This window comes from Netta rufina, assembly GCF_964035555.1.
Source record: "Netta rufina genome assembly, chromosome: 2".
Taxonomy (NCBI): Eukaryota; Metazoa; Chordata; class Aves; order Anseriformes; family Anatidae; genus Netta; species Netta rufina.
Genome location: NC_140124.1, coordinates 1,141,853 through 1,152,483, shown reverse-complemented (window position 1 = coordinate 1,152,483; position 10,631 = coordinate 1,141,853). Strand labels below are relative to the sequence as shown.

Sequence of the window (10,631 nt, the reverse complement as noted above, 5' to 3'; positions counted from 1 at the left end):
CTGCTGGCAGTGCTCAGCCCCAGGGCTCCCTCAGCCTGCCTCGAGGTCATCTCAGTCCTACAGACCTGCCCCCATCATCCACACCAGTAACGGGACTGGGCCCAGTATCACCCCTGGGGTCCGCCACCAGTGCCTGGACTCCCCCCAGACCCTACACCTCGAGCCACCACCCTCAATACCCGGCCATTCACCCAAGCCATGGCACACTGGTGGCTTCACGAGGGCTCTCCGATGTCCTCAACACTTCCCAAAAAGTCACCGGCACCTTGGGGTGCTGCCGAGCATTTATTTGGGGCTCTCACAGCAGAGCCGGGATCATTCCTGGCTGCTTCCCCGAGTAATAACAGCTCATTTACAGCCTGCAGCCGTGAGCGTCCGAATCACGTAGAGTTATTTTCACCCCCGCACCTGGATTCACGTTTTTTGGCACTGAATGCGCTTGCCCCTTATTTTGCAATTTTTTTTTTCTCTTTTTTTGTAGTATAAAGGAGGACTGCCCGGCTGAGGGAGGCGTGTGGAGCACTGGATGTGCCAAGGGGACTGGAGGAGCTGCGTGGTCCCAGCACTGCCTCGTCTGCTGCGAGCATTAGGGGGCATCAGGAGATGTTGAGAAATGGCAAGCGCCGAGAAAGAGCCAGGAGACACAAGTCTGTCAGCACAGGGCTAGAAAGAACCACAAATTATCACCATTCAAGGGTTTTGTGGGCTTAGGAGGGTGAGTTGGTAGGAGAAAGGGGCTAAGCCATGGAAGAGAGATCTGAGAGCAACCTGGGAAGCCCCTGAGCTGCAAATTTTGGGGTTTGGGAGAAGAGTTTTGGGACCACGCAGTGCTTGCCTTAGCCTCAGGCTTCCCCCATCTTCTGGTTTGGGAGAGCTGCAGAAAAGCCAGCGGGCTGCGTGGGGATTTGGTCGAGCCGCTGCAGCTCTTCTTCCCCCTTTATTTTTGATGTTTATTTGTGTGTTATCCGTAAAATTTGCCACCCTATTCCCCAACCCTTTTCAGAGAACGTAGGCACAGGCTGGGTGAGGTCCCCAGACCCCGAGATACCCCCCCTGCCACCTCTCTCCGCTGCAGTAAACCCACTTTTTGGGGTCAGCCCCGTGCTTCCTGCCTTTTAACCAGTTGCAGAGCTGTGAAAGGGCTTCCTCTCCTTCCCTTGGACGGCTTCCTCGCTGTAGGAGCTTCAGCTGAAAGCTGCTTTAACAGCCCGCATCGCTTGGGCTTTTGTTTTCCTACCCTTTTCAGAGCGCTGGGAACCCGGCTCCGCTCTCGGGGCGTGGGGAACCAGCTCCGGCCGGGCTCCCTGCCTTAACTCCCTCGCTTCCCTCTGCCTCCTGTCCTCCCAGCCCTTGGGGTTTGGCTCACAGAGGGATTTGGCAGAGCCCGGAGCTGTTCCTACCTCAGGGCTCTCCCATGTGCTGGGAGAGCCCTGATCGGGGCGTTTTCTGGCCACCTTTTTGCCTGCACCGTCACGTTTCTCTCCCCGGAGCGCTTCCCTTCCAGCTCCTCCAGGAGCCGCAGAGCCTTCCATTTGTGAATGAAACATAAAATCCTGCCTTTTTTTGCTTTTGTGGTGTTTACAATGCAGCAAACCTTGCACCTATGGCATCGAGGAGCGGTGTGGCACCCGTAGGTAACCGTGCTGCTTACCGTTAAGCCACGTGGGACCAAAACGAGTGGCAAAAAAGCAATTATTCACCAAAAAAAAAACACACCAAAACACATCAAAACACTTCACCGTGCGGCGTTTGAAGCAATTCCCAAGAGCACGGTGGGGAGGGTTAACTGAAATCACCGGGCTCCTTGGTGTGAGCGTGTGGGAAGAGAGATTTTTTAGGGAGAAAACCTTTGCTTTACCTCCCCCGATGATCCCGAGCTGCCCGGGGTGTTCCCAAACAAAATCAAAGTGCTGGGCAGCCAAAGGAGCATGAAAGATCATTAGGGCTTCGGGGCCGGGAGAGGTTAACGAGCAAGAAACAGGGCTCGGCCCTGCGGTGGCAGAAAGCAGCTGGAGGGAATAATGCACGAGGGTTGGGTTCAGTTTCCAGGTCATTTTACAACTGGAAGCAAACTCCCCGGGGCCTTTTCCAGCTCCGAGGAGCCCCCCAGGGACGTGATGGCACAGACACCTCCACGGGGATCAAACGGGGGCACCGAGCCCAGCGTCGCCTCCGTTGCTTTGTGCTGTCTGCCCAACGGCTTGTCTCCATCTGCCGGCTCTTTGCGGTGGAATTGTGAGCTCCCTGAAGCACGGCCCGTGTTTCCCTGCTGCCTTTTGGTCTCACCTAGCAAAAACGAGAGCTTGGCCCCGAGCCGGGGCTCCCGGATCAGGTCCCAGGTGCCTTCAGCCAGTTTTCTGAGGATAAAGCTCAGAAAATCCCCCTCCAAGCCACGTACACTGCTTATTATTCTCATTTACCCCAATTAATGCTCTCTGGGTGGAGAGCACCTCCCTTATTCATTGCAGCTGGCGTGTTTAGGGCTGGTTTTACCGAACCTTTGAGGGCTCAGCCCCTCGCTTGCCATCACCTCCCTCCTCCTGCTGTCGCTGCCCTTTCTCCTTTCTATTCCCATCTCGATTTGGCCGGTCGGATTCCCCCACATGCCTGCGCCCCCCGTGTGGCTGTCCCTGGTGATCCGACCTCGTTCCCACTTTCTGCCGACCTTTTTCCCGAGCCCGAGGTCGGCGAGGAGCCGGCGACGGATCCAAGCCTGTTCCTGGGGCAATTTCCTTTTGGGTTTGCTGCTCGCGGCGCTCCTCTGAAGCCCTGCCAGCGCCCCTAAAGCCTCACCCAGGCTCTCAGCCCATTTGTCTTTGGCTTCTTTGCTTTCCACATCCCTTCACGAGGGCCAGGAGCGAGCTCAGGCCGTGCTCAGCCTCCTCCTCGCCTCCTGCCTCTCCCCTCATCCCAATCCCTGCAGGTCCCCCCGGCCCCGCAGCTGGAAAGCGGCGACAGAGCGGGGTGGGAGCCTCGCTGGCATCAGCAAACACAGCCACAGCTGCTCTCCCCGCGCTCAGCAGCGCTCAGTTTTTGCCCAGCTAAGAGGATTTTCCTTTCCTCCTCTCGGTTCAACCCGGCGCGGGCTCGGTTTCACGCGGGGTTTGCTCCCTGTTAGGCTGGGATCAAGGAATAATCGGTGGCATCCCCCTGTCCGTGGCCACCAAGGTCCCCACACATCACCTGGGGGCTCCCCTTAGCAGCTGAGATGCCCTGGGGTCCCCAGGAGCCCCCCCCGTCTGTGCATTTAGGGCTGGATGGGGTTTTGGCAGCCCCCGGAGACGGTCCAGGAGGCCGAGGAGGGTTTGGGATCGGTCCCACCGGCCCGACCCCCGTGCCCCTTACGCCATCGGGATTATGGCCAGCCCGAGGGAAGAAAGGCTCCTTGTCTCCACGCTGCTCCCGGGACGTGTCCGAGGGAGAAAAGGGGACGAGGGAAGGGATGAGGACAAACGTGGCTCCCGTGCCAGTCCCCTCTCCTCGTCCCGTGTCCCGTGCCAGCCGTCACCCGGCCACAAAAAGCCACCCCCCCCTAAAAGGAAACCAGCGAGGCATTTAAATTTAATGGCCATCCCCGAGCTCCCCATTTAACGGGGTTGGGTCTCTGGGTGTGCTGGGAGGAGGCTACGGGGATGGAAAAAGTCACGGGGCTGCTCTGTCCTCCGGCAAACCTCGGGGCAGGCAGCGGGATGGGGACGTGGCAGCGGCCGGAGGGGAAACTGAGGCACGGCGAGGGATGAAAACCCCGGAGCGAGAGGGGCACCGGGGTGAGAGAGCTTTGGGGAGGTGAGAGGGCTCCGAAATGGGGCCGTGCCGAGCCAGCTCCCGGGCGTTAATCCCCCAAAACGGGGCTGGGAATTAATTAATTAACCCTCCAGCGGCCGATGGCGAGCGCCACGAGCAGCCAAAAGGCGACGAGCCGCAGCCTGAGCGCTGCCCGGCCCCGGGGAGCTCACCTCGAGCACGGCACGCTGATAATCACCTCTTAATTAATTGCTTAATTTCCTTTCTCTCCCCCCCAAGGAACCAGCCAGATCCTCTCCGGCAGGGAGCGGGCAGGGAGCCACGGAGCCGCGTCCCCCCTGCGAGCCCGGGTGGAAATTGGGGGGGGTTTCCTGATTTACACCACCAGCAGCGTGGCCAACGCCACCACGGAAAAGGGAAGGGAAAGGTTTAGGGTTAAGGTTAGGGTTGGGGTTGGGGTTGGGGTTGGGGTTGGGGTTGGGGTTGGGGTTAGGGTCAGGATTGGGGTTGGGGTTAGGGTTGGGGTTAGGGTTGGGTTGAGATTGGGGTTGGGGTTGAGGTTGGGGGTGGGATTGGGGTTGGGGTTGGGGTTGGGGTTAGGGTTGGGGTTGGGATTGCGGTTGGGGTTGGGATTGGGGTTGAGGCTGGGGGTGGGATTGGGGTTGGGGTTGGGGTTGGGGTTGGAGTTAGGGTTAGGGTTGGATTGGGGTCGGGATTGGGGTTGGGATTGGGGTTAGGGTTGGAGTTAGGGTTAGGGTTGGGGTTGGGGTTGATGCTAGGGTTGGGGTTAGGGTTAGGGTTGAGGTTGGGGTTAAGGTTAGGGTTGGGGTTGGGGTTAAGGTTAGGGTTGGGGTTGATGCTAGGGTTAGGGTTGGGGTTGGGGTTGGCGTTAGGGCTGGGGTTGGGGTTGGGGTTGATGCTAGCGTTGGGGTTAGGGTTGGAGTTAGGGTTAGGGTTGGGGTTGGGGTTAGGGTCGGGATTGGGGCTGGGGTTGGGGCTAGGGTTCCTGTTAGGGTTAGGTTTAGGGTTAGTTTTAGCGTTAGGGTTGGGTTTGGGGTTGAGGTTAGATTTAGGGTTAGGGTTGGGTTTGGGGTTGAGGTTAGATTTAGGGTTAGGGTTGGGTTTGGGGTTGAGGTTAGGGTCAGGGTTAGGGTTAGGGTTGGGTTTGGGGTTGAGGTTAGGGTCAGGGTTAGCAGCCGCAACGTGTGTTGGGAGAGCGCAGACACCGGCAAGAGAGGCTTAAGTTTAAAAAAAAAACAACAAAAAAAACTTTTATTTCAACATCTCCCCTTTTTTCTTTTTCTTTTTTTTTTTTTTTTGACGTTTTGACTCATATTTCAAAAAAAAAAAAAGCGGGGTGGTTGGGGCTGCGGGACGGGGGGGAAAAAAAAAAAAACAAAAAACAAAAAAGTACAAAAAAAAACAAAAAGTGGCGCGGTAACAGCAGAGGCTTAGAAACCACGGCGCGGAACGGAGCCAAGCGGCAGGACACGGAGCACGAAGCACACACCCCAAGGACACGGCGCTGCCCACGCTGTCCCCCTGTACAAAACACACCAAAGCATGCCACGGGCGGGGAGGGGGGGGGGACACACGGGGAGGCCAGCCTGGTTTAGGGTGTCCCCCCCCCTGCCCTAAGCCAGGTTGTTGTGCAGGCAGGGCACCCCGCAGCCCCCCGGCTCGCCCCCTTTGCCGCTTTCTAACGGGGCCGGCGCGGCGCTGGGGATGCTCGGCGGCTCCTCGTCCTTCAGGCAGGATTTGAGGGAGTCCTGCAGCTTGTGGGGGGCGTTGGGGTCGTCCTAGAGAGAGAAAGAGAGAGAAAGGAGGGCTGGGTTTGGGGATTTTGGGTGGGCAGACCCCCACGGAGCACCCCAAGGCGCACTCCCGGTGCCCAAAACCCCCAGCACCCCAATTCTGGGCACCTCCAGCGTTGGGCACCCCCATCCCGAGCCCGTCTCCTCCCTTCTCTCCCCCCACTCTCACCCTTTTGGGGTTTCAAACCTTTTTCCTCGTGCTGTCCCCGTTCCCTGGCAGAGCCCCTCTCCATCCCCTACCCCCTTTTTAGGCACGGAAAGGCCCCCACCTCCCCGGCGTGCCGCCACCACCACCTCACCCCCCTCCCCTTTCCCACACCCCCAGCCCCTTGTAGGGCACCGAGGGGAATAAAAAAATCCCCCAGAAGGAATCCTGGTGGCTTTGAGCCCACGGGAAGGGCAGACAAAAGGGTTTGAACCCATCCCTGCTCATTCCCAGGCGAGGCCCCGGCACCTCCAGCACCCAAAATCGTGGCCACCACGCACCACCGCGTGTGTGTCCCCCCCCCCTAGGACAAGCAGCGACCCCAGGCAGCGCTGGCAGGAGCCCCGTGGGGTGGGATTTATTGCATTTTGTTATTAATTTATTGCATTTTGTTATTGATTTATTGATTTTTGTTCTATCCTCCGCTCCTGGTGCCGCCGCACCCCCAAAAAAAAAAAAAAAAACCCTTCCTGGGGTGTCCCCCCCCCCCCCCCCCCTTGCTGTCCCCTCCGGTTTGGGGATCACGCAGCCCCAAATGGGCACGGCGGGGACGGGGGCACAAGAAGCGGGAGCCTCCTGCCGGAGGGGGGGGTCTCTCGCAGGCACTACGGGTGCTAAAATCGGGTCGAAAGACGGGGAAAACGGCTCAGGCCCGGGCTGGGGGGGCTCCGCGCTCCTCCCACGGCTCGCAGGCGGCGAGGCACTTGGTGTCTCTCTGTGGCAACCCGAAAAAAGCGGCGGTGGTGGGACCAAAACCCACAAAACCCCAAAAAGCCCAGCAGCACGGGGACCCCCCCTGGTGTCCCCCGAGCATCCTTACGTTTGGGTGGGAGCCCTCGGCGATGGTGGAGAGGGAGAAGTTGTCGTTGTGCAGCTCGGACGGGGTGCGGTATCTGCCGGGGGGGAGCAGTGCCATGGGGTTTTTTTTTTGGGGTGGGGGTCCCCACGGAGTGATTAGGGGGAGAATGGGGTCTTGGGGGGTGCCCCCAGGTGGAGGGAGCGACGGGGGCAGGCAGGAGTCACGGCCACGGAAGGGGACGCGAGGGCTGGCAGGAGTTTTGCTGCTAATTACACTTGGCCCAGGCAAACGCTAATTAACAGTTCATTAGGGACCCGCGCTGGGAGTGCTTTCTCCTTGCCTGGCTCCGGGGACACGGGGGAAAAGTGGCTGGGGACGGGGTGGGGGGACAGGACCCCGACCTTCACCCACCCCACAGCATCCCCAGAGCGGCGGTGGCAGCCTCCCCCACCCCCCCATGACCCCAAAACCCCATCACACCCCCTCCCCAACCCAGTGCCCCCAGTTCCCAGTGGGGCAGATGAACTGGAACCAGTAGAGGCTCAAAAAGGATTAACCACACAGCAGCAGCAGCAGTGGCATTTCTACCACCCCAACCCCGTGCCACCCCCAAAAGCACGCGGGGACGGGCGCTTTGGGGGACGCGAGGGGTTTTGGGGTCGTGTCGTGTGTCCCCCCCGTGCCACCCCCGCTCACTTGGTCTTGCGCAGTTTGCTGTTCTCCGTCCGGAGCAGGTAGAGCTTCTTGGCGAAGCAGACGGTCAGCATGAAGAGCAGCAGCAGCACCAGGGCGGCCGAGCCCACGGCCACGCACAGCACCTGGAAGTCGGTGACGATGGCCTCGCAGCGCGTCCCCTTGTGCCACGTGTAGTCCTGCGTGTTGCACCTACGAGGGGACACAGTCAGGGTCCCGTCCTCCCCCCCCCTTCCCCAAAAAAACCCTCCCCGGCACCCCCCACACCCCAAATCCCCCCCCCCGGGGGGCTCCGGGTGCAGCCGACATCTGTGGATTATGGCAACCGGCGGGGATGGGATTAGTGCGTGACCCCACAAGGGGATGGCACCGAGGGGATTCCTGCCCCAAAGGCAGCGTGGCCCCGCAGGGACAGCCCTGGTGGGGCCCTCCCCGTGTCCGTCTCCCCCCCCCCTTGTGCCAATCCCGACAGGCGCCGCGGCCGGAGCCTCGTCCACGCAGCCCTGACCCAATTCCTGCCTGGATGCAGCGGGCGATGGAGAGCCCCCGGCCCCCGGCGTGGCCTTGGGGAAGGGGACACAGCCCCATAGAAGGCGACACGGCCCCATGGAAGGGGACACGGGCCAGCTGTGGGGCACCCAACCATCACCCCAAACCCTGCACCCTCCTCCGGGATGCTGCTGGGGGTCTCCCCGACGTCTTCCACGGGGACGTGCCCCCCCCCCAAGATGTGCCGCGTCCCGGGGCGAAGCACCCCCCCCCCCCCGGCACCCCAATCCCTACCTGCAGAAAGCCCCGAGGCCCTCCAGCAGGTAGCACTGGCCGCCGTTGTGGCAGTAGCTGGGGACGAGGTCGCAGACGGAGCGGCAGGAGCCGTTGTGCCTCACGAAGCCGCTCCGGCACTCGCTGCCGTTCTCCGGCACCAGGCGCTCCCCGGGCCGCGGCGCTGCTGGGGGGCTGCCCCCGTTGGCACCGGGGGGTTTCGGTGGTGGTCGGGGGCTGGCTCGGGGTCCCCCGCGGTGCCTGGGGGACGCGGGGCACGGCCGAAGGGGGCGGCCGGTAGCCGTTCTCGTCCTCCAAACCCCCCGTCTTCCTCCTCATCCTCCTCATCCTCCTCCTCATCCAGCTCATCCTCCTCTTCCTCCTCCTCTTCGTCGCCCCTCGGCGTAGAAGGAGGTGGTGGGGTAGAAATCCGACTCGTCGAAGGGCGTGAAGTCGTCGTAGAGCTCGTGGAGGCCCCACGGCGTGGCCCCCGCCGCCCGGCTCCCTCCGAGCCGTGCCGCCGGCCCCCCGGCCACCCCCCAACCCCTCGGCGCCCTCGAAGAGCTCGTAGTAATCCACGTCGATGATTTCGGGGGCCGGAGGCTCGGCCGTGCCCGGCGGCGGCGTGGCCGTGCCGGGCTCCAGCACCTCCAGCCAGGTCCTCTCCGTACGGCCACGAGCCCCTTGCGCCGGGGCCGGGCTGGATGAGGCCGACCAAAACTCCTGCCCCGAGTCCCCCAACCCCGGGGCCGAGCCCCCGGCCGCCAGCAGCAGCTCGGATTCGGCCGAATCGGTGCCAAAAGCGGGGCTGGGGAGGCCGGGGACGCTCGGCGGGGAGGCCGGGAGCCCCCCCGGCGGCGAGGCCTTCGTGGGGTGCTCGCCGCTGCCGGCCTCTTCGGGGCTCCCGATGGCCACCCTGCTGCTGTCACCGGGCCAGGTGACACCGGTGGCCACCTCGTTGTCCTCGGCCGAGCCGGGCGTGGGGGGGCAAGGCGCTGGCATCGCCCTCGCCGCCAGCGGCGCACCCCGGGCACCCCAGCGCCGGGTGGGTGGTGGAGGCCGTGCCCCCCCCCGGGGGGCTCTAGCTGGGGTCCCCGCGGGGTCTCGCCGGCCGCTGGGACCCCCCCGGGGTTGGTGCTGTTGTTGCTGGGGGTCCCCGGGGGGGCTCTGTTTGCCGGGTCCCTCTCCGGGGAGCCGCCCCCCCCCCCAGGCTCTGCCTTCAGCCTCGCTGCCATTATGGGGGGGCCACTGGGGCGCTGCGGGGAGCACAAGGACACGGCGGTGTCAGGGGGGGGTCCTGAGGACCCCCCGGGATCCACCTCGCACTGGGAGCCCCCCCCCCAGGCTGTGACACCCCCGGGGGTCCCCAGCATCGCCCCCGCTGCCCCCAGTCCCCCCCCCTTACGAGGGGATCCAGCCCTGCAGAGGGGATCCCGCGCCTGCAAGGGGATCCGGCCCCCGCCCCCAGGCACATAACGGGATCCTGCCCCCCCCCCCAGGCAAGGAGATCCAGTCCCTGCCAGGGGATCGACTCCCTCCGGGGTGGGGGGGGGGGGCTCCGGACCCTCTAGAGCGCATCCCAGCCCCTGAAACGGACCCCGATCCCCCCCCCATAGCGGATCCCAATCCCCCCAGTGCAGATCCCAATCGCCTTATAACGGCCCCCAGCCCCCCCATAGTGGACCCCAGCCCCCCCATACCAGCCCCCAGCCCCCTTTAAAGGACCCCAGCCCCCCCCAACACCCCCCAGCCCCCATATCACCCCCCAACCCCCCATATCACCCCCCAGCCCCCTATACCACCCCCCAGCCCCCCCACACCACCCCCAACCCCCCCCCCCTTGTCCCCCCGCCCCCCCCCCCCACCCATCCGCAGCCCCCCCCCGGCCCCTGCCCATCCCCGAGAGCCTCGGGGGCCGCCCCCCTCCCTCCCACAGGTGGGCTCAGCCCCACCGACCCCCCATCCTTGGGCAGGGGGGGGGATACGGTGGGACCCCCCCCCGGTGTGTGTGTCGTCCCCCCCCCCCCCCCCGGTGTCCCCCCGGTGTCCCCGCACGTACCGGGCGCGGCGGGGCCGATCGCGGCGAGCAGCAGCAGGGCGAGGGCGGCTCGGGGCGGGGGGGCCATGGCGGCATGGATGGGGCCACGGCACCGCCACCGGCACCGGGAACCGGCACCGGGAACCGGGACCGGCACCGGCACCGCCCGAGCCCCCGCTCCCGAGCCCCGCAGCCGCCGCCGCCGGAGCTCCGCGCCTGGGGGGGGGGGGGGGGAGCCGGGGGGGGGGGGGCCGGGCCGGGCCGGGCTGGGCTGGGGGCGGGCGGGAGGCACCGGCTCCGCCCGTGGAGGGGGGGTGGGGGGGGTGGGAGTGCAGATGGGGGGGCACCGGGGTGGGACCCTCACCCCCCTCATCACCGAAATGCCGGTGATGGTAGCGGGAGAAGCCCGGACCCAGGGGCTGCGCCCCCCCCCCCCAGCATCAATGACTGCACCCCGGAGCTCTCCCAGCACCGGGATCCCCCCCCCATTGCGATCCCAACACCGAGATCCCCCCCCATAACAATCCCAGCACCGGGACCCCCCCATTTCCCCCCTAAATCCCTCCCCAGCACCAC

General features: G+C 64.0%; 1 protein-coding gene across 1 annotated transcript; it reads right to left on the bottom strand.

The window, feature by feature from the left end:
• Nucleotides 1-5,378: 5,378 nt before the first annotated feature.
• Nucleotides 5,379-10,143, bottom strand: CSPG5 (chondroitin sulfate proteoglycan 5; the record flags this gene model as incomplete). Its single annotated transcript, XM_084283013.1, is given in 11 exon segments — nucleotides 5,379-5,543; nucleotides 6,584-6,656; nucleotides 7,259-7,447; nucleotides 8,039-8,268; nucleotides 8,270-8,341; nucleotides 8,343-8,414; nucleotides 8,416-8,514; nucleotides 8,516-8,992; nucleotides 8,994-9,095; nucleotides 9,097-9,273; nucleotides 10,077-10,143. Coding segments are annotated over 10 exon segments (1,635 nt in total). The 5' UTR covers nucleotides 9,253-9,273; nucleotides 10,077-10,143.
• Nucleotides 10,144-10,631: the final 488 nt, after the last annotated feature.